Below are 24,179 nucleotides of genomic sequence, written 5' to 3'. Positions count from 1 at the left end.
AACAGTCGGCAAAAATATTCGCTCTGAATGCGAGCGGGAGCCCCGTTTTAGCCCCTATGACAGACGACACTGAGGCGTCGTACATCATGGCGGCAAGCGACCTTCTCGTTGGCTGAAAAAGCTCAAATTCGATTGCCTACCATTTGAAAAGTACCTTAAATTTTTCAAAACGGCTAAGTAGGAATTCTTAGAATATCGTTCCGAACCCGAGGCTACCCGGACGGGAAGTCTTTCTGAATCACCCTGTATATATATGTACAAACCATGTGTCAGTTTTTCATCGCATGAACATAGTTTCGACATTGCGAAGTGCGTGCGGGATAAATAAAAAAATAATTTTCGTCATCTACAGAAGTGCATATTACTATTTGTTTTGTTAAAATTTGTGATATATTAAACCGGTATCAAAGCGGCCGCGTAAATGTAGTCTGTGATGTGTTTGTGAAAAAAAATATAAAAAATGCGCGATGCATATGTCAACGAAACTTTTCAAAATTTCATTATTTCGTTCGATTGGAAATAAGTGTTGACTGAAATAATCCTTCAATTAAACCAGATTACGAGAAATATTGTCCAGTGCGAATATATCGTCACTGGCGTGGTTATATATCATGTGTAAATAGGTTATACATACGAATAAATAGAACAAAAACACACGGAATTGTTAGAATGATATTAGAAACTTTAATTGAATAAATGTTTTCTAATTTATTTCTTGTGTCGTCATTATTTTTAACCATCGCCATATTTTGCTTAATATTCAGTTTGCCTCTGCCCTCTCCGATCCTTGTTTTCACCCCATCAGTTTGCAGCGGATCGATTCATATTATTAATTCGTTCCCTAATATGTATCCTATGATTTTCTACTCCTTCATGATGATTGTGGTAACATGATTCGAGAGGTTTCTAACCATGATCTTGAATTACACATTTTGTAAATCAGATTTTCAATAAAAACATCTGGTCTTGGTATAGTGTGTAGTTATTCTTTTCCCATTAGGTCTGACGAGTGATAAATTTGGAAACTTTTACAGAAAGCCTATGGATGCTTTTTTTGCTGATGATATGAAAAGTCGTATCATAGGAATGCGGTATGCAAACACAAATTTTGATAACAAAACTTATAGAATGACATGTATGTTGAGTATTTCCACTTTGCAAACTACAAATATGGAATTATTATAAAAAAAATTCATTCCGATAAGTCTACTGTTGCTCAGTTTTGGATGCGATCAAATATGATGCCTAGCAACATCCCCAGAAACTTACAGAATTGCTGAATGCAATGTGCGCTATGTCATTTTAATGTAACATCATGACTTTTGACAACTTTTCATTACAATGCTGTAAATTCGGATCATTAAAATACTGCAAAAATCTGCAAACTATACAATTTAAATACTGTGCCATTCATTTTACATTTTGACTCTAACTGTAACATCTATATAAAGTAAAAAATTGATTATAAAAGTCTTCAGTTGCTCATTTATGGATAGATTTGAAATTGCTGTCTTCGAAGCTCATTGCGCAGATACATTGAACTGCAGCAGATACCTGCGAACTCTGAAATTTCTGTGGATAAATATATATGCGACGGATCACCCCTTATCTTTGATTATGGTAATATGTAAGGTAAATGCAAGTTTTTAAGTGTTCCTTTTCAAATAGTATTGAAGTTTGTATGACTGATATACAGCGAGTACTTGCAAACTTTGATATTTCTGTGTTGCAGCATGTGTGCCAATCATTCAAATCATTTACTCCAACCGTATCATGTAATCTAGAAAATTCATCACAAAAGTCTTCCGCTTTTCTAAATACTTCAATTTTCCTTTTTCTACTCCATTGTGAGTTTTCGAATTTCTAAATTCTGCTGCTTTGCTTTGAGTTCTGGCATAATAAATGTCAGAAGTTTTCGGGTACTTTTTTTCAGCAACTATCAAACTGTGGATAATTGGACCTCAGCGGCCACTTGCAAACTTTGGAAATATATTTCATTGAGGGCACGTTTTGGATGAAATGAAATCTCTAGATTCAGAATGCAAAAGCGACATTTAAAGTGGGCAAATCTGTTGGATTTTTCGTGTTATGAATTTGATCGTGGATTTTCATTTGAATTTTGAAGAACAGGGATAAATAAAATCTGTTCTATTAAGGAAATCTTTACATCAGTTCTTTCTTGGTATGAAGACTTGGAAAAAATCGCCAAAGGCTAAGGACAGACAGGTGACGAAATATTTCCAGTACAATTTTGACGAAAAATAGATCTTTTGTCGCGGAAACCAACGTTATAAGCCGAAAATCATATTACAGCCCACGAGACGCATTTCTTCACTCTCTTGGGTTCCTATTATACAAAACATATTAGAAGATAAGGGGGAAAATCACCAACGTGGAAAAACAAACCAGTGCCGAAATATTTCCAGTACAATTTTGACGAAAAATAGGTCCTTTTTCGTGGAAACCAACGTTATAAGCTGAAAATCATATCTCGGCCCCCAACCCGCTTTCTACCATTCTCTTGGGTTCCCAATAAGCATAGCATATTAGAGTAGAAGAAAAAAAATAGCCCAACTCCATGGACAGACCTGTGACGGAATATTTTCTGTACAATGTTGACGAGAAATTTGTTGTTTTTCGTGGAAACCAACGTTATAGGCCGAAAATCATATCTCGGCCCGCAACACACTTTTCTCCATGCTCTTGGGTTCCAAATAGATGAAACATATTAGAGTACAAGCAAAAAAATCGCCAAAGTCCAATGACAGACCTGTGACGAAATATTTCCAGTACAATTTTAACGAAAAATAGATCTTATTTCGTGGAAACCAACGTTATAAGCCGAAAATCATATTATGGCCCACAACACGCATTTCTTCATGCTCTTGGATTCCCAATAGACAAAACATGTTAGAAGACAAGGAGAAGAATCACCAAACTCCAAGACCAAACCAGTGCCGAAATATTTTCAGTACAATTTTGAAGAAAAATTGGTCTTTTACGTGGAAACCAACATTATAAACCGAAATTCATTTCTCGGGCCTCATCCCGGATTCCTCCATGCTGTTGAGTTCCTAATAGGCATAACATATTAGAGTATAAGGAAAAAAATCGCCAAAGTTCAAGGGCAGACTTGTGACGAAATATTTTCACTACAATTTTTACGAAAAATTGGTCTTTTATGGTGGAAACCAACTTTATAAGCCGAACATCATACCTAGGGAAAATAAGATTGGGAAAAGTACATTGATGGTCCCTTATTTGCTGATAATTTCATGAAAAAGATTATCCCATAAAAAATATTCGTATGAGAATGGAATCTATAAAAATGTACTAAGCAAATAATTCATAGAAATTTAAACTAAAATCCTATAACCGTCATAACATAAATGAGGAACTTTTGAGAAAAAAGGCGTGATATCAAACCATAAACTTCCCCTAGGGAAAAAAAGGTTGGGACAAGTACATTGATGGTCTCTTGTTTCTGGATGACATAGAAAAAAGATTCAGAACCAGGAAAAAAATTCTATACAAATAATAAACGAAAAATTGAAAACTTCAAAAAAATTCAACAAAAATAAAAAACAATCGAAAAAATTCTGTAAAGAAAAATAAAAAATTTTCAAAAAAATTCATAAATATTGGACAAATTGAAAAATAAACTATCCAAGTTACATGCAGTATAAAAATGTATGATATCAATTGTTGGCCAAGTTTTTATTGATAATTTGAAATATTTATCGAACAAATCGGAAACTTTAATTGAAATTCATGATAATTATTTTCAAGAAAAAAGTTAATGAAAAAAAGTCATAACGGAAGTTACGTGCAGTACTAAAATGAATTATATCAATTCGAGGTCAAGTATTTATCAGTTATTCGAAATATAATCTCCGGCGACAAATGAGCGTTGAGAATCTTTGTCGGGCTCACAACGTTTTATCAAAATTACTAAAAAATTAATGGAAATAAAATCATTCAAAATTCACATGAAAGTCATTCGTTACTTCAACAAGGTACACACTTTAAAGAATCGATTCCCCTCCGACTTTCAGGATCCCCTGGTATTATTCACAACATTCAACTTCGATTGGATCGGTACAAATTATGTTCAAATACGTCTTAAACGTACTTGTCCGGCCCATCACTTTTTATTCAAATTGCTCATTCGAATACAAATCAAAAACGAAGTTAATGCATGTGTTAATATTAAGGAACAGTAATTCCCGAGAAAATAATTTTCCTTCGAATCGCTCTTGTCAAAATGTAACGAAAATGAAAGATGAAGTTGATTAATCTATTTATATTATATGGAGTCATAATTCACAACAAAATCATTTTTCTTCAAATTCCAGGAATCCACGTGTCGTACTCGACTAGTGATATTTATCAAAATGTGTACGTGACTATAGAAAAAAAAACATTGCATGGCTGAGTAGGTTCAAAAATTTCTAGTAATGCGCCTGATTATTTCTCATTTTCATTGGTTCTTACCGAATGGTATGTGTTCACTGAAGAAAATGAGAAGTGGATATTGCTATACGAACTTGCGAACAATCAAGTTCAAATTACTTGGAGATATTATTTTTATTTCTATCCATTTTATTATATTTGTCATTAAAGAACAGCCCTGATTTTTTTTCGAATGAGCAATTTGAATAAAAAGTGATGGGCCGGACAAGTACGTTTAAGACGTATTTGAACATAATTTGTACCGATCCAATCGAAGTTGAATGTTGTGAATAATACCAGGGGATCCTGAAAGTCGGAGGGGAATCGATTCTTTAAAGTGTGTACCTTGTTGAAGTAACGAATGACTTTCATGTGAATTTTGAATGATTTTATTTCCATTAATTTTTTAGTAATTTTGATAAAACGTTGTGAGCCCGACAAAGATTCTCAACGCTCATTTGTCGCCGGAGATTATATTTCGAATAACTGATAAATACTTGACCTCGAATTGATATAATTCATTTTAGTACTGCACTTAACTTCCGTTATGACTTTTTTTCATTAACTTTTTTCTTGAAAATAATTATCATGAATTTCAATTAAAGTTTCCGATTTGTTCGATAAATATTTCAAATTATCAATAAAAACTTGGCCAACAATTGATATCATACATTTTTATACTGCATGTAACTTGGATAGTTTATTTTTCAATTTGTCCAATATTTATGAATTTTTTTGAAAATTTTTTATTTTTCTTTACAGAATTTTTTCGATTGTTTTTTATTTTTGTTGAATTTTTTTGAAGTTCGTTATTATTTAATGAACACGAACTTTTTCGCGAAGTGAATGGTCTGAAACGGCGGATATCTGATCAGACTTTCGCTCCGAAATTATATACGTTTCAATCTGTTCAAGAACTGCGAGATGCAGTATTTTTTTGTCAATCGCTTGGTCAACAAATCCGAATGAGATCATCCTCTTCTAATAAAAAATCGCATAGATATAGATTCGGAGCATTTGAGCTCTAGCGTGGATCTACGCGAACGCGAAATGTGCTTGCAAAACATTAATGGGCCTTTGCGGTTTTCTATATCAATTGTTTCCCTCGCGTACCTGATTCCCGTGAAATATAGTCACTATGAGGTCAATAGATTAATAGTAAAGGAAAAAAAAAATCCAAAATGCATACAAACTTGATGAGGCGGCTTTAACTTTGCAAAATTTATGTTTTGTAACCGAGGCGAACGTAAAAAATGTATGCAATCGACGTCACAGGACTAGCAATTTTTCTAGAAAAACATCACAGAAGTGCTCATTTCTAGTTAAAGATATTTCCATCCGTCTAGCAAACGAGATGAATGTCAAAATACAATTTCCATGAAATAAAGATAAAGGACCGCTTCAAAATTATGCTGTCGATTGTGACTAAAGTGGCGATTGGTGAAACTCGTGACTTATCGTTTAAATAGGAAGATAATAAATGTATTTGATCGACTTCACGGGAGTGACCGTTTCACAGTAGAGACGTTACGGATGTGCTCATTTTACGGATAAAAATTTTATAGGAGAGATTAATATTTTGAAATTGCGGACAAGTGATGAGATTTTTAATGTTGCGAAATCTCTGTTTTGACTGAACGTATAAAATTAAAAGAAAAGCCATATTTTCGGAATCAAATTTTTTTTTATTGCATTTTTACATTGTGTAATCTAAGCCTAATTTAATTCTGAGAATGTCACCGCATTTTTTTTTTATAAAAATTCAGTTACGAAGCACTTATTCTAAATTTTTTGGTTTCAACTTATTTTTTAAGTAAAAATAACTGCAAATAGATAAATATCTATTTAGTTCAGACTTTTCAAAAATTACAGTTCTGATTTTATCTTTAAGCTGGTACCCTACATTACTCAGAAATACTTTCAAAAATTTTTCCACTATTTAGGGATTCGATGTATCACATTGTCTTATAAATCTGCATTAAGAATTATCTTAAAATTATGTATGATAAAGAAAAGTAAATCACAGTAAGTAAATGCTCAAATAGCCAGCGATTTATCACCTATATCCCAACATTCAAAAATTTTTGAACGTCGGAAAATCTCAAATGCCAAATAAATTCTGAACATAAAATAAAATCTTTTCGGAAACAATAATATTCATCAAATGAATCTAAATGTAATAGCTCTTCGTATCAAATACCGTTCAATATTCTTTCATTTGATTACAAAAATCTTACTAGCTAGAAATACTTTCCAAAATTTAATTTTGAATACTTTGAACTTCGATGACAATTTCATTGCCTCATTTTACATCACAAGATAGATGGCTGACTCTCTCGTTTCAAAGGATAGTTTATGTAATCAACGGAATATTATGTAAATAATGACTGTTAACTGTTAAGTATCTTTCAGTCTCTTCCTCTCCGAATATTATTTTGTTAGATTTTCGGATTTAAAAAGGGCTTAACATTGTCTAGCATGAAATATTTTAGAGCACCTTGCGTAGTATAGAGCATATACTCTAGGAATGTAAACGAAAATCACTGGTATGTGTAAGGAGTTTACACCAAGCCTATTGGACTGATCTCAATAACCACAAAAATAGAGTGCGTCGATATCGTTCAGGTTAACGTGTACTTATCCACGTTGATATTTTTTTTTTTCGTTTGAAGCCCACGTGCGAATTTGAGCAACTGTTCGGTGTACTTGCGGGTTGTCTTTAAGAAATTTTTTCATTGCGGCCGTGCTAGGCAGTTTGCCATTTTTTATTCCGTTCTCAAAAGCAGTCGCAGCAGCAACTTTTTCTTCCGGAGTCCATCGCAATTTCCTTTTTTCTTGAAAATTGAAAAAAAAGTAAAGATTAGATTATTTTTACTCCTTAAATACTTCAAGATTACAATTACAGGATTAGATATTTCCGCTTACTTGATAGATCAACCCTGCTGGTGGAGGATTTGTTTTTGGTCGAATTGGTTTTTTTTTCTTCGTTTCGGCGCTGGCTCATCCTCCTCAATGTCATCCTCGTCACAATCATCATCATTTTCGGTCTCTTCATTGGGCTCATACTCATCACTGCTGCCGGATTCAGAATCAGGCACGAGTACTTTTTTTTCTTGTTACTCTTAACGGCTTCTACAGCTAACAATTCTGTATTTGCATTGGTATTTTTATTTTGCTTTTCTTCGCTTGTTCGAACTTCAAAATTTTGATTGTCATCAGTATGATCATCCCCAGCTACCACATTCTCGCTTTGTCCCATAGCACTGCGAAGAATTCTCGCAACTTGAACAACATCTCTCGTGACTACGGACTGTCTGTAGTGAGATCGGTGAATCGTTTCTGCGTGCCCCTTGTAATTGGCAATGTCTACCACTTTATTTTCATCCATGTTTCGAGCCGCACAAACTGTAGCCATGTGTTTACGCAGAGATGTACCGCGTAGGCGCTCAGGATGCTGAACACCACATTCTTGGGAATATTCCCGCATCAAATCGCAAGCTCGAAGATATTTAAAACGCCCATCAACAAAACCGGGTATACCAAAAACATAAGGATTTTTCGGTGTTATTTTAGTGGAAGAGCGATAGCGCAAGATAAGATCCAAGCAGTCCCGCATTTTAGAATCCAATAGCACGGGTACATCACGGCCCAATTTCCCTGTGATAATGAATCGAGTATACTGTCCGGCATATTTTTTCTCATCCTCGGAAAGGCTTCCATAAATCTCGGGATTGGTATTTTCATCAACAGTCTCAGCATTTTTCAAGTCCGATATCGTTGTTCTCTCCAACTCACCAGCTCGACGTCGAGTAAAAATTTGGATGCTAATTAGCGTCGTTTTAGCCAGCTCTAGCCACGCAGAATAGGTATAACGTTCACTTAGTTGAACGAATGCTTTTTCTCTCTTGATGACGACGTAATCCTGCAGTTTTTTTATTTCATCAGTACTTGGTAATACTTTCTTCTGTTGACGTTTTTTCTTAGCTTGGGATTCGTGTGCAACTCTATTAATTTTAGTGCTATATTGTTTGTCATGGATAAAGATGTAATCTTCGAGTAATAGTTGTTTTTCTCTATCTTTTTTTTTCTCACAACGAGCAATGCCACTTCAGCAACGGCTTTTATGTACGTTCCGAGAGATGTAACGATTGATGGGACTTTGTGTTCGCCGGTCTCTTCATTAAAACGAGCCAAAGTGTTGACTGCTCTTAGCATACAGTCATACAATCCTGGATCATAAATCGAAGCGAAATCTGTTATTTTCGGTTCTGCGTTCAATCTGCATTTTTTCATTTCTTCGAGAAGACGACCGAGGGTTCTTAATCGATTTCGGATCATAGCTTGTTGCTGATCTTTTTTATACTTTTCAGCCATTCCATTGCCGAATTCAATAAGCAATTCGTCGTATCTTATTAATTGTACGACAAGATCATCATTAAAAACTGCAAATATGCGCTGCAATTGTTTACTTGCGTTTGCATGAATTCTTCCATCAGTACGTCGTGACAATATGGTGTTCGCTCGATCATCTTTCGTAGAAGCTCCAACACATTTTTGACGATGACGTCGGATACTCTTTTTTGAAAGACTCACATGACAATTATGACAGGGTGTATATTGAGTACCAGGTCGTTCCTGCTTCGGCCTTCGTCCTACTAATAGTTTACCATCTTTATTGTAATTGGAACTCGTATTGTACAAATGGTTTCCTTTTTTTCTCAATAAATCGATTAGTTGCGTTCGTTCCGGGTTGTTTTTTGGAAGAATTGCGAATCTTTTTACTTCGTCAACATCCTTATGGACGATTTCCAAATGACGACTGATGACCGTCTGCATTTTTTTGCAATAGAAACAGAAATCGTCTCGTTTATTGCCGCTTCTCGGCTTTGCTACGAGTTTGCTATTATCTATGGACCCTGCTTGGCTAGGCATAATTTTCGAAATCGAATCATTATTCGTTGTACTGTCGTTACCCGTTGTGTCAAGCTCAATAGAAATATCTGATGCAAGCACGTAATCTGAAGAATTTAGAGTACTGTTTTGATTTCTCAATGCTTCGTTTATGTCGAAATCACCATCTTTTGAATTGGTTATGCTTGTGAAGGAGTCTTCGTCATTGGGTGCTTTCAAATTCGTACCCAATGCTTTGTCCAGATCAAAAGTTTTATCTATGAGCACCTTGGATACATCGTCTCGAACCTCTTCAGTACTGAAATTCAATTCCGGATCATCCAGAATTTCGAAAATATCTTTTGTGGTTCGAGATTCATAAATCTGCTTGTCGAAACTAGTGTCTAAATTCCATGTTGGAAGATTGGATTCAAGTAGACTCGAGTTTGATGTCTTGTCCAGCGAATGAGTAAAAGATTCATTCAAACCAATCGAAATTTGATTGTGATTTTCTTTACCCGCTGTAGTTTTCTCTTCTCCGTCCGTACGATTTGGCGATTGTTCTGTTGCGTCTATTGATTGGATTGCATTTGGTACTGTTTCTTCCATTTTATTTAATGGAACTGATGATGATTGTTCTATTGCGTCTATTGCATGGGCGGGATTTGTTACCGCTTCTTCCATTTCTTTCATTGGATGTGACGATAATTGATGCATTGTTTCTACATCTGTTGAGTTTGTCGAAATTTCTTCTGATATATTTGTCGAGGAAGCCATATTTTTAGCAATCGTATGCGATTTTTCAAAATAATTCTATTTCCGTTTTAATTTTTCGAATTGGAAAAATTTTCGTCTTTTATTGGTAGGAAGTGTTGGAATACTCAGAAGAGAACTTCCTTATATCATGAGAAACGTCCAGCACTGAAAATCAAAATGTTCAATTGACCAACTTCAAAAGTTTGCAAAATAACGCTCAAGACGTATGATTCTAATATAATGGACGACGAAAATTTAAATCGATATAATTTTAGCGGGACAATTTTTTTCAGAGTATTTTCTTCTGATTATAATCTATTTTAAAATTATAATTTGATACTCATTAATGGACTAAAAACATTAAAGATTTTACTTACCACGACAAAATAATTACATCCTTCCGGGTAATTTCTTGAATTTTCCTTTTGATTTCTCTAGAATTTCCGACGTTTCATCGTTTGTTACGTTTTTGTAACGTAGATATAGAAATTGAAATTTAATCTATAACAAAAAAACAAAAAAAGAAAACTTGTGAGTGATGAGTTGAGTCCGGTACTAAAAATAGTAGTTTACACCTTCAACAATTCAGAATTTGGTTTCAGAAAAGTAACATAGTCCCTACTACAAAATGATATTGTTCATTCATAAAGGGAAAATATTTTTTTCTATGCATATGTTTTCAATTTATGTTTTTTTTCCAACGGATTCCCCGAAACGCTGACGAATCTATAAAATATTTGTTAATAACTTCGTAGTTTTCCAGAAAAAATAATTGATTGGGTAATGCAGGAAATCAATAACGAATAAATTGATCGGATAAGGCGATAGAACATATATGTTCAATGGCACAATAAAAAAAAATACTATCAAAATCTCGAGATGGGCCCTTTATCGAAAAAAAACGACACAACGGTGCTCATGTAAACTTAAAAAACGTTATACGCACCTAACAGACAAGTTTAATTCTAAAGTCAGTTTCGATACAATAAAAAAATGAACGCACTGATATTAAGCTGCCTATGTTCACAGAAATTACGATTGATCGCGTCATTGATCGTTTAATTCCAGATGTAGTAATGTATTCGGTCTACGTCCCGGAATTGGCCATTTAGCAGAACGACACAATAGTGAACATTCAATGGATACAAACATTTAAGGCGAGGTTAATGTGAGTAAACTGCGAATAAATAATGGGATTTTCGACCAGAATCTCAAACAAATTAAGAGCATTCAAGATCTAGCGCTAACTGTCTCGAACGCAGAACAGACTTATATGACATGTCAGCGCCTCTTGCAGTGTCCTGTGTCAATTTTTTTTTCACGCGAACCCGAATTGCGTAAAACGATCAGGAAGATAAATTTTGAAGTTAGGAATTCAAAAGAAGATGCAGAAAAAATTCGAAATTCATATAAAATTCATCAAAAAACTTTAACGTTGCAAAAGATATGATTTTTAGGCGAAATTAACTCAGGAAGAAGTATGCAATAACCGTCACAGGACTAGCCACTTTTTTAGAAAAATGTGACGAAAGCGCTCATTTCTCGTTGAAAAACTTTCTGCCAAACTATAGAACGAAATGAATGACAAAAATCCATTTCAATGAAATGCTAATTATTGAAACCTCCGAAATTGGGCGCTCAATTGTCACAAAGTTTACGATTATTAAAACTCGTTACTCACCGATTAATTCCAAAAAATAATAATGATATTGCAATAAAGTCATGGAATTGACCGTTTCACGTTACGGATCTGTTCATTTGACGAATAAGAATGTCAGAAGAGAGGTTAATGACGTGAAACTGCGTATAGCTGATGAGATATTTTCCCCGCAATTACTTATTGTTCCACCGATTGCTAAACTGTTCGATGCAGCACTTTTGGGCTCACCACCTGGTGAATGCGCCCGAATAGAATCACCTCTCTTCGAGCGAAGTTGCGAACAGGATGGAGCATCCGATCACTAGCGTGAACTGTCGCGTACGCGAGATGTGCTTGCATGACATGTAAGTGCCTCTAGTGGTTTTCGGTATCACTCATTTTTCTCGCAAGTAAAACTCCCGTATATCACATTGACGAACGGTGGAACTATTTTTCGATATTACGAATAAATGAAAGTTATTTTAACTCTCCATCTATTGCGTAAGAGCCAAAATTGAAAATCTATCGTATTATCGGTATGAAACTGACCATTTCTCAGTAGAAACGGATCGTTTCTGTTGTGTAGCAGAATCGAACGTAAAAAAATGTATGCAATCAACGGCACGGATCTAGCCGTTTTCTAAAAACGTCCCACGAATATGCTCATGCATCTGTAAAGAATCTCATACCCACCTAGCAAGCTAGATGTCAACGTTTCGTTTCAATTGAATGAAGTTAAACGAACGCTTTAAAATAAAGCTGTCGATTGTTATTAGAGTCACGATTATCAAAACTCGTTATTTATCTGTTGATTCCGAACACATGAAATGCCAATGTCAATGAACGTCACGAAACTGACCGTTTGACAGTAGAAACGTTACGGATGTGCTCATTTGATTGTCAAGAATGTTTTAGGAAAGGTCAATGTAACTGAAACTGCATACAACTTGTTAGGTTTTTGTATCGCAATCACATAACATTTGATTCAATTTATTTATAAATTGTAAGATATCACAATTTTTCCCTCATTGTTTGATGAATGTGTCTGAATCGAACGACCTCCCTTGAATTGAAATCACACATATATCACTTACTGGTGTTATAATATTTCTTCTCCGCGTAGGAAAATCTCGTTTGCCATCTCTTTTCGCCCATCTATAATCTGAATTTTGGGTAACAATTCCGTTCAGATATCGAGTTACGACCTTCTTTGTCGGTCCACAATCACCGTTACGGAATTCTGAACGATGTTATATAACTGAAAAGAGCTGTTGTCGTCAATCAAGTCCGTCACCAGTCACTGAGTAATCGGACATTGATAAAAACAATGATAAAATTCTATCACATTTGACAGGAAACAAACCGCATGAGCGTTTTACCTAAAAATATAGAAATCGAAAAAATTCTGTAAAGAAAAATAAAAAAATTTCACAAATCTAGAAAAAACATTATATTAAAAAAAACTAATCTGTATCTATTTTTTAAAGTGTCCAAAGCATCAAATAACAAGCAAAACATAAAAAATCGAAACATCACGCTTGAAATAATTTTGGAAACCGATGCCTCATTCTTCTTATTTTATTCGAATAGCTAAATTAATTTAAAAAACTTCCATCTAATTTACGTGCAGCATTAAAATTTATTATATCAATTCGAGGCCAAGTATTTTCTAATCAATTGAAAACAGTCACCATTTGAGTTACGTGCAGCATTAAAATTTATGATATGAATCAAAGGACAAGTAATTTATGAGTAACTCCAAATTTCAACATTATGGAATTGTTCTTAGAAGTTTTTAAATCCAAAAAAATCACATGCAAGCTAGCCATTTCTTACTCTATGGTGGCAGAGACTTATAAGAAAATCGATTCTCTTCAGGCTTTCAGGAGCTTCTGATATTATTCACAATATTTGACGTCGATTGGATCGATACAAATTATGTTTAAATATGAGTTAAAAGTACTTGTCCGGCCCATCACTACCCATTAAAATTGTTTATTCAAATAAAAATCAGGGCTTGTTTAGAACTGATGGAGCACAAATATTCATACAGAGGGAACTTAGATAGTTATCTTCAAGTCATTTTCCCTTAATTGCACTTATTTAATAAGAATGGAGACGAATTGTCCTGCCATATACAAGGGATGTTTATGTGCATCGATAAATAAAAAACATTTTGCCCATTAAATATATTCAAGCTTCCAAAATAACTCCCCAGTTTGTATTCCAATGACGGCAATTTTTATTTCTCACTTCTTCCAGCGAACGAATTTCATTCGGCATAACTAACCTATACTATTATTAAAAACATTAAACTAATACTAAATCGCATTTCAATACATTTTTTACCTGATTCTGCCGTTCAGCTTCGTTTTTTTATGATTGATTTTTATTTGTATGAATAGTGATGGGCCGGACAAGTACTTTTAACTCATATTTAAACATAATTTGTATCGATCCAATCGACGTCAAATATTGTGAATAATATCAGAAGCTCCTGAAAGCCTGAAGAGAATCGATTTTCTTATAAGTCTCTGCCACCATAGAGTAAGAAATGGCTAGCTTGCATGTGATTTTTTTGGATTTAAAAACTTCTAAGAACAATTCCATAATGTTGAAATTTGGAGTTACTCATAAAATACTTGTCCTTCGATTCATATCATAAATTTTAATGCTGCACGTAACTCAAATGGTGACTGTTTTCAATTGATTAGAAAATACTTGGTATAATAAATTTTAATGCTGCATGTAAATTAGATGGAAGTTTTTTAAATTAATTTAGCTATTTGAACAAAATAAGAAAAATGAGGCATCGGTTTCCAAAATTATTTCAAGCGTGATGTTTCGATTTTTTATGTTTTGCTTGTTATTTGATGCGTTGGACACTTTAAAAAAAAGATACAGATTAGTTTTTTTTAATATAATGTTTTTTCTAGATTTGTGAAATTTTTTTATTTTTCTTTACAGAATTTTTTCGATTGATTTTATTTTTGTCGAATTTTTTTGAACTTTTCAATTTTTCGTTTATTATATCTATAGAATTTTTTTTCTGGTTCTAAATCTTTTTTCTATGTCATCCAGAAACAAGAGACCATCAATGTACTTGTCCCAACCTTTTTTTCCCTAGGGGAAGTTTATGGTTTGATATCACGCCTTTTTTCTCAAAAGTTCCTCATTTATGTTATGACGGTTATAGGATTTTAGTTTAAATTTCTATGAATTATTTGCTTAGTACATTTTTATAGATTTCATTCTCATACGAATATTTTTTCATGAAATTATCAGCAAATAAGGGACCATCAATGTACTTTTCCCAATCTTATTTTCCCTAGGTATGATGTTCGGCTTATAAAGTTGGTTTCCACCATAAAAGACCAATTTTTCGTAAAAATTGTAGTGAAAATATTTCGTCACAAGTCTGCCCTTGAACTTTGGCGATTTTTTTCCTTATACTCTAATATGTTATGCCTCAACAGCATGGAGGAATCCGGGATGAGGCCCGAGAAATGAATTTCGGTTTATAATGTTGGTTTCCACGTAAAAGACTAATTTTTCTTCAAAATTGTACTAAAAATATTTCGGCACTGGTTTGGTCTTGGACTTTGGTGATTTTTCTCCTCGTCTTCTAACATGTTTTGTGTAATAGGAACCCAAGAGAGTGAAGAAATGCGTCTCGTGGGCTGTAATATGATTTTCGGCTTATAACGTTGGTTTCCACGATAAAAGATCTATTTTTCGTTAAAATTGTACTAGAAATATTTCGTCACAGGTCTGTCTTTGGACTTTGGCGATTTTTTCCCTTGTACTCTAATATGTTTCGTCTATTTGGAACCCAAGAGCATGTGTTGCGGGCCGAGATATGATTTTCGGCTTATAACGTTGGTTTCTACGATAAAAGATCTATTTTTCGTTAAAATTGTACTAGAAATATTTCGTCACAGGTCTGTCTTTGGACTTTGGCGATTTTTTCCCTTGTACTCTAATATGTTTCGTCTATTTGGAACCCAAGAGCATGTGTTGCGGGCCGAGATATGATTTTCGGCTTATAACGTTGGTTTCTACGATAAAAGATCTATTTTTCGTTAAAATTGTACTGGAAATATATCGTCACAGGTCTGTCTTTGGACTTTGGCGATTTTTCCCTTGTACTCTAATATGTTTCGTCTATTTGGAACCCAAGAGCATGTGTTGCGGGCCGAGATATGATTTTCGGCTTATAACGTTGGTTTCCACGAAAAACAACAAATTTCTCGTCAACATTGTACAGAAAATATTCCGTCACAGGTCTGTCCATGGAGTTGGGCTATTTTTTTTCTTTTACTCTAATATGCTATGCTTATTGGGAATCCAAGAGAATGGTAGAAAGTGGGTTGGGGGCCGAGATATGATTTTCGGCTCATAACGTTGGTTTCCACGAAAAAGGACCTATTTTTCGTCAAAATTGTACTGGAAATATTTCGGCACTGGTTCGTTCTTCCACGTTGGTGATTTTCCCCCTTATCTTCTAATATGTTTTGTGTAATAGGAACCCAAGAGAGTGAAGAAATGCGTCTCGTGGGCTGTAATATGATTTTCGGCTTATAACGTTGGTTTCCGCGACAAAAGATTTATTTTTCGTCAAAATTGTACTGAAAATATTTCGTCACCTGTCTGTCCTTGGTCTTTGGCGATTTTTTCCAAATCTTCATACCAAGACAGAACTGATGTAAAGATTTCCTTAATAGAATAGATGTTATTTATCCCTTTTCTTCAAAATTCAAATGAAAGATAGATCAAATTCAAGACACGAAAAATCCAACAGATTTGCCCACTTTAAATGTCGCTTTTGCATTCTGAATCTAGAGATTTCGTCTCATGCAAAACGTGCCCCCAATGAAATACATTTCCAAAATTTGCAAGCGGCCGCTGAGGTTCAATTATCCACAGTTTGACAGTTGCCGAAAAAAAGTACCCGTAAACTTCTAACATTTATTATGCCATAACTCAAAGCAGCAAAAAAAACTAAGCGAACTTAATTCAACAAAGCAACAGAATTCAAAGACGTTTAAGGTACCTGCATTGGTTTTGGAGGAAAACCATTTCAGGACAATTCAAAAATGAATTTAGAAATTCGAAAACTCACAATGGAGTAGAAAAAGGAAAATTGAAGTATCTAGAAAAGCGGAAGACTTTTGTGATGAATTTTCTAGATTACATGATACGGTTGGAGTAAATGATTTGAATGCTTGGCACACATGCTGCAACACAGAAATATCAAAGTTTGGAAGTATTCGCTGTATATCAGTCATACAAACTTCAATACTATTTGAAAAGGAACACTTAAAAACTTGCCGAACCAAGTTCCATTACATATTACCATAATCAAAGATAAGGGGTGATCCGTTGCATATATATTTATCCACAGAAATTTCAGAGTTCGCAGGTATCTGCTGCGGTTCAATGTATCTGCGCAATGACCTTCGAAGACAGCAATTTCAAATCTATCCATAAATGAGCAACTGAAGACTTTTATAATCAATTTTTTATTTCATATAGATGTTACAGTTAGAGTCAAAATGTAAAATGAATGGCACAGTATTTAAATTGTATAGTTTGCAGATTTTTGCAGTATTTTAATGATCCGAATCTACAGCATTATAATGAAAAGTTGTCAAAAGTCATGATGTTACATTAAAATGACATAGCGCACATTGCATTCAGCAATTCTGTAAGTTTCTGGGGATGTTGGTAGGCATCATATTTGATCGCATCCAAAACTGAGCAACAGTAGACTTATCGGAATGAATTTTTTTTATAATAATTCCATATTTGTAGTTTGCAAAGTGGAAATACTCAACATACATGTCATTCTATAAGTTTTGTTATCAAAATTTGTGTTTGCATACCACATTCCTAAGATACGACTTTTCATATCATTAGCAAAAAAAGCATCCAAAGGCTTTCTGGAAAAGTTTCCAAATTTATCACTCGACAGACCTAATGGGAAAAGAATAACTACACACTATACCAAGACCAGATTTTTTTTTGAAAATCTGATTTACAAAATGGGCAATTCAAGATCATGGTTAGAAAGCTCTCGAATCATGTTACCACAATCATCATGAAGGAGTGGAAAATCATAGAACACATATTAGGGAACGAATTAATAATATGAATCGATCCGCTGCAAACTGAGCGGGCGAAAACAAGGATCGGAGAGGGCAGAGCCAAACTGAATATCAAGCAAAATATGGGGATGTTTAAAAATAATGACGACACAAGAAATAAATTAGAAAAGATTCATTCAATTAAAGTTTCTAATATCATTCTAACAGTTGCGTGTATTTTTGGTCTATTTATTCGTATAAATAACCTATGTACACATGATATATAACCACGCCACTGACAATATATTCGCACTGGACAATATTTCTCGTACTCTGGTTTAATTGAAGGATTATTTCAGTCAACACTTATTTCCAATCGAACGAAATAATGAAATCTTGAAAAGTTTCGTTGACATATATGCATCACGCATTTTTTATATTCTTTTTCACACACACATCACAGACTACATTTACGCGGCCGCTTTGATACCGGTTTAATATATCACAAATAACAAAATAAATAGTAATATGCACTTCTTTAGATGACGAAAATTATTTTTTTATTGATCCCGCACGCACTTCGTAATGTCGAAACTCTGTTCATGCGATCACAAACTGACACACGGTTTGTATATATATATGTATATCGATCGAATTTATGACTGCTGTTATCAGCTGTGCTGCGTCGTGTGCTACGTTATGAAGTTGACGTCAGATTTCCAATCATCAACAACTAATTTCAACAACCAATCACAACGTCTAAAAATGGATGTCGTCAGATCCAACGAATCAGAAACTCGAGAGCATCAAAGTGCCTTTGATGGTGTTTATAAATACAGACGCATAAATTCTTGAATGTGTTGGTAACTTTTGCATAATCTTGAGCCCGTGCAAAGTTTTTTCTCAGCAAATACGACACCGATCATGCTGATTTAGGGCGGAATCGAAAGAGAATTACTCAACTAGCTTAAACTTCAATTTTCAAGTTGTTAAATGGCTCCTGAGCGTCGTAATTCAATATAATCACATGCCAATTTTACCCCCACCACGCCGAATCGTTTTATTCAGAGAAAGTATAGTCTCGGCGAGAGTCTCGGGCCAGCAGACGACAGGGCTGTCAATGTACTTGTCCCGAGACTCTACCGAGTCTCTTGACAGTAAAGTTTGATTTCTTCTAGTGAATCGTTGACTTTGAATTTGTGTCTAATTACAGGAGATTGCTTAAAAAAGAAATGTAGTACTAGGTCCGCAGAGATGAATCGAACAATGACATTTTAGTACTGAGGTGCTCCGATATGACATTAAATGGAGAAATTCATGTTCTTTGCTGAATAAAATTAAATCATCGTTCATTGACCCAATTGTGGATAGGGTTTTTTATCTCGAATATCATATACATGTAACAACATTTGCAAGTCATTATGAAAGATTTTGTGCATACTCGTTCGAGGAATAGCATTTTGGAACATTTAATGGAAATGTTGCATGCACACCGATGAGGAAATTGGTACTGCGAAAGACAGCTCCGTTCACTTATTTCAATAAGTAGATTTTGGCGACCCGGTCCCATTACGATGAATATGAAACTTGATTTATATTTCATAAATTTCAATTGCAGAAAACCAAACCGAAAATGAATCGCCCAGTGGTTTTAGAATCGGGTTTTAATGGCAGGTTTATATGCAGATGTGAGAATAAAATCAAGACGTGTACGTAAAGAGTTAACTTTTAATGCATAAATTCCATATCTATAATAAAGGTATCCGGCTCCGATCCAACATGTATAAGACATCGGGAAAAACTTCGGTCCTCAAAGAAACCCATACAATATGATGAGGTCCTTGAAGAAACCGTACAATTATTGTTTTCTTCGGTTAATCGGTGGTTTCAGGGACATTTTTTTTTCGTCTGAAACGCGAGATTCTTCGCTCTCACGGCATCGAAACACCTCGATGATAGAAATTACACTCCGCCGTATAGTGAAACACATAAATACACATCATACGGTTTTTGTGGTCGTAGCACTTCTAATTGATTTCTCGGGCTAACGTGATCAATTTAACGATAATTTATTTCTGCCGCACGCAAAAATGAGACTGACACATTTCAGACGGATACCCGATGAAAATCAAAACGCACATTGATTAAAAGGCTTTTTCTGTAACGCGTCACGAAAAACTCATTTTCGATAAACATTCGGTTGATGAATAGTAAAACGCTTCTATCCGGACATTGTGCCAAGCCAGATTTGACCAGATTACAAGAGTTCTTCAACTGGTGGTTGTTTTGAGAACGTGAAACATCATATTCACGTCTTCGAAGATTTCATTGAATAAGGGAGTTGATGTACTCACGTTAGGTGATTTCGAGGATGGTTCTCAAAATGACCTATACTGGAGTGAATACTATGAGGGGTGTTCTCAAAAGAACCATTTGTCCCCGAAACCACCATGTGTTCTGTAAAATAGTTCCCGAACTCAACTCACCCCAAACATATTTTTATGTATATAGATGTACATAATAAATACTTATGTATTCTTTTTTCATGACTCGATATATATGGAGTTACGAAAGTATTCACTAAGGGTTTACGTGAACATTTCGGTAGCTGTTACCAGACCAATCTATTGAAAATAAAAAGTGTACTTCTGCAACACTGTATTTATTTTCATAAATTTACCGAGTTACCGTGTACTTTGGGGTCTTTGTCATTTTATTAACAGTCACCAAACTCAACATATAATGGTTGTTCGATTGGTGACCGTTACCAAAGTGACCCATAGTTACCAAACAACACACTTTGATTGAGAAATCGTCACGAATGTCACCACTGCAGATACATATCAGTATATATCAAGATATATAACTATATATGATCAGATCTGGCCAATTTTTGGATATGATCGTATATGAATGTACATATCGAATTATATACATATATATATAATTTTTTTTCTCGGGCAGATTGCTGAACTTTTGAGAAAAAAGTCGTGATATAAAATCCCAAAAGTTCCCCTAGGGAAAAAAAGGTTGGGACACGTACATTGATGGTCCCTTGTTTCCTGATCATATCACGAAAAGTGTAAAAAAAATTCCATAAAAAAAATTATAAAACCAAGTGTAAATAATTTCAACAGAACAATTCGAAAAAAGTTCCACACCGATGCCCCATTCTTTTCATCTTATTCTAAAAGCTGAATCAATTGATAAAAAATTCCATCTAAGTTACGTGCGGCGTTAAAATGTATGATATCGATTCGAGGCCAAGTATTTAAGGGTAATTCGGAATATTCATTCTTATGGGGGAACCATCAGGAACTTGAGAGAGTTCTAATGAATCAAAAAAGTTACCATTTGAGTTACGTGCAGCACTAAAATTTATGATATCAATCGACAGACAAGCGTTTTATTAGTAATTCCGAGTTTTAATATTATGAAATTGTTCTATGGAGCGTTTGAATCCAAAAAAAAATCACATCACAGGTATTGTCAAGAGACGCGGTAGCGGCTCGACGCCAAGTATTAAAAGAAAACACCAGCGCGTAAAGGAAAAGCCAGCGCGAGCCCTGCCGCACTCTTATATACGCGAATATGCCGTTTTATGACGTCACAGAGTTTTCAAACGGCGCTCGCAGATAAATCATTTTATTTAAAAATCTGAAAATTGGTGACGATTTTTTTTCGATTTTTCCCTTTCCATTGGTCCTTATTGGAAGTAAATCCATTTAGCCATTCTCGAGATATGTTACTTTAGAGAATTGAAACCGAACGCTTTACGATAAATTTCGTTTCTTAGAGACAGAAAGGCGTAAGTTGAGCATGTTTACGTTAGGACTTACGTCCTTTGCAGGCCTGGTATACATTTCTCGGCTCTCCTGTCACACAGTACGCTCAACGTGGCTATCCCCTCTCCTGCGCGTCGCTGAGCGAAAAACAGAACGATTCACGCATTACGTCACGCACTAGCACGCTGACCACGGCCACTCTCTCTTGCCCTCGCGTAGTCGGTGCTGTGCGACAGAGCCAGCAATACCTTAGATCTGCGTATAACGGGTGATATTGACGCCCGGTTTACGCATCCATGTGATACGTTCGCGAAGCGTGATGAAGATCGGTTTGGCAGTGATAGTGATTTGTAGTGATCTATTCCTTAAAATTAAAAAAAAAATGTCATTTCGTTCCGTGTTCAATCGAGTCGTGATATCGAGCTGTGAAGAGAGAAGTTCAGATTTTGGAGGTTAAAAATGACGCTCGTGGTTTCTCGTTCAATGGAGCTGTGGAGCCGTAATTAGCGTGATAATTACGACCATGTGATCGTTGAAATTGTTCAAAAATCCAATATCTACGATCCACAGATTTTCGAGGTTATGCGACACCAACGACTCATACAGCTTGTCGAATTGGACAATTGGATTGACTGATGTGAGACGTTATGTGTTTTGTTTTTACGACAGTGTGGACAAACAACAGAAAGCGATCATGTTATAATTATTTCAACAATGATGATTCCAATGTTTTCAATCAGACGAGTTGACAGCTGAGAAAAAAGGAGTTCTGGAATTGATGCAAAATGCATTGTTAATGAATCCCTTATTGATTATGAATTGTTGTTCTCAACAGAAAGTAACCTCAATAATAAATGGCTGGTCATTCGAAGGTTGACCCGACTTACCGTACAAATTTTAAAACAACAAATACTTCAACATAGAATTGTGGAATTCAGTGCTAATGTCACTGTCGATGCGACATGTCTTCGAGACACTGATGAAAAGATGCTTGCAATTGTCTGCGAATATGGAAAAAAAGCAGTGGCCACCAGTGTTTCAACCATCATCGAACAGCCGACTGATATTTTCGATGGTCTAAAACTTGTCACTTGTCGAATGGTTGGATTCAACTGGCTTGGGGTCATGCACTCACAAAACGTCAACGACATTCTTGCTGACGACATGGGTCTTGGAAGAACAGTGCAAGTTATCACTTTTTTGACATACTTGAGAGAAGCTGGGTTCATCAGTGAAAACAACAGTCCCCATCTTATAATTTCCAGCTCTATTATCGGTTGGTGAATTTCCATTCTACATGAATAATGAGTTTTATTCTTTAACCAAAACTGCTGTGCACGCGTTATTTTTAAGTGTTTTATAAGATAAAATGTAAGAGGGACTAGATATACTAGAATTTGCAACTTGAGAATAGCATTATAACCTTTTTCTCATTTGGAATGACTATCTATTTGCATGAAGATCTATTGAAACCATGAAAATAAAGTCATAACATCGAATAAACATTTATTATTATTTCAGCAATGATGATTCCGAAGTTGAAATATCAAACGAGTTGACAGCTGAGAAAAAAGAAGTTCTGGAATTGATGCAAAATGCATTGTTAATGGGAGTTCTTGTTCATGACATATTGTTCACAAAAGAAAGCAACTGCAATTGTAAATGGCTGGTCATTCGACGGTTGACCCGACTTGCCGTACAAATTTCAAGACAACAAATACCTCGACACAGAATTGTGGAATTCAGTGCTAATGTCACTGTCGATGCAACATGTCTTCGGGACACTGATGAAAAGATGCTTGCAATTGTCTGCGAATATGGAAAAAAAGCAGTGGCCACCAGTGCTTCAACCATCATCGAACAGCCGACTGATATTTTTGATGGTCTAAAACTTGCCACTTGTCGAATGGTTGGATTCAACTGGCTTGGTGCCATGCACTCATAAAACGTTAACGACATTCTTACTGCCGAAATGGGTCTTGGAAGAACCGTATTTTATGTACTTGAGAGAAGCTCATCAGTGAAAACAACGGTCCCCGTCTTATCATTTCCAGCTCTATTATCTGTTGGTGAATTTCTATTCTACACGATTAATCTAGAGTCGCGGCAGCGACTCTGAGACAAGTACATTTATAACAACAACATGACATGACGAGTTGCTGCCAGAGACTCTTTACCGGAGCGATAGCGTTTCCAATTGTTTTCGAAAATTTTCAAAATTTGTTTCTTTAATAATTAATTAACTATAGTATTCCAGAGAATATTATAAGTTAACGTATTTTTTATTTTTTCTTTCTTTCGATCGCGACCTCTTCGAACTCTGTAGCTTAACGCGTTGAAGAGATATTAATTATTTATTTTTTAATAGCATCAAAAAATGGGTCGGATTTTCGCACACATTTTTGATGTTTATTTGTTTTTTTTTAGTGACAAATCTGGTGCCATAATACATTTTATATACCTATATATTTTTTTTCTGGTGCCATAATACAAGTATATACTTATATATATTTCGTGATATGACGTATGGTGTGTTGTTAAATGAATGAGGTTATAAAGATCGCGTTTGAC

The 24,179-nt window shown here is 35.0% G+C and overlaps 2 protein-coding genes across 2 annotated transcripts; both read right to left on the bottom strand.

Moving 5' to 3' along the window:
• Positions 1–6,356: 6,356 nt before the first annotated feature.
• Positions 6,357–7,796, bottom strand: LOC122417138 (uncharacterized). The gene is made up of 2 exons (XM_043430412.1): positions 7,378–7,796; positions 6,357–7,286 (listed from the first exon to the last, which is right to left on the bottom strand). Exons 1-2 carry the CDS (start codon positions 7,709–7,711, stop codon positions 7,090–7,092), a joined length of 531 nt encoding a protein of 176 aa, XP_043286347.1. The 5' UTR covers positions 7,712–7,796; the 3' UTR covers positions 6,357–7,089.
• Positions 7,797–8,385: 589 nt separating this feature from the next.
• On the bottom strand, positions 8,386–10,144 carry LOC122417435 (uncharacterized). Its single transcript, XM_043430938.1, has one exon. It carries the CDS (start codon positions 10,117–10,119, stop codon positions 8,386–8,388), a length of 1,734 nt encoding a protein of 577 aa, XP_043286873.1. The 5' UTR covers positions 10,120–10,144.
• Positions 10,145–24,179: the final 14,035 nt, after the last annotated feature.

Source organism: Venturia canescens, chromosome 10, assembly GCF_019457755.1.
Source record: "Venturia canescens isolate UGA chromosome 10, ASM1945775v1, whole genome shotgun sequence".
Taxonomy (NCBI): domain Eukaryota; kingdom Metazoa; phylum Arthropoda; class Insecta; order Hymenoptera; family Ichneumonidae; genus Venturia; species Venturia canescens.
Note: the sequence above shows the minus strand (reverse complement) of the source record. Positions and strands in the feature narration are given on the sequence as shown.

Excerpts from the sequence above, each read along its gene's own strand:
- LOC122417138 (XM_043430412.1), bottom strand. The coding sequence starts at position 7,711 with ATGGGACAAAGCGAGAATGTGGTAGCTGGGGATGATCATACTGATGAC. Across the intron at positions 7,287-7,377 it reads CAGCAGGGTTGATCTATCAA|AAAAAAGGAAATTGCGATGG; the intron begins GTAAGCGGAAAT and ends TCAATTTTCAAG.
- LOC122417435 (XM_043430938.1), bottom strand. The coding sequence starts at position 10,119 with ATGGCTTCCTCGACAAATATATCAGAAGAAATTTCGACAAACTCAACA.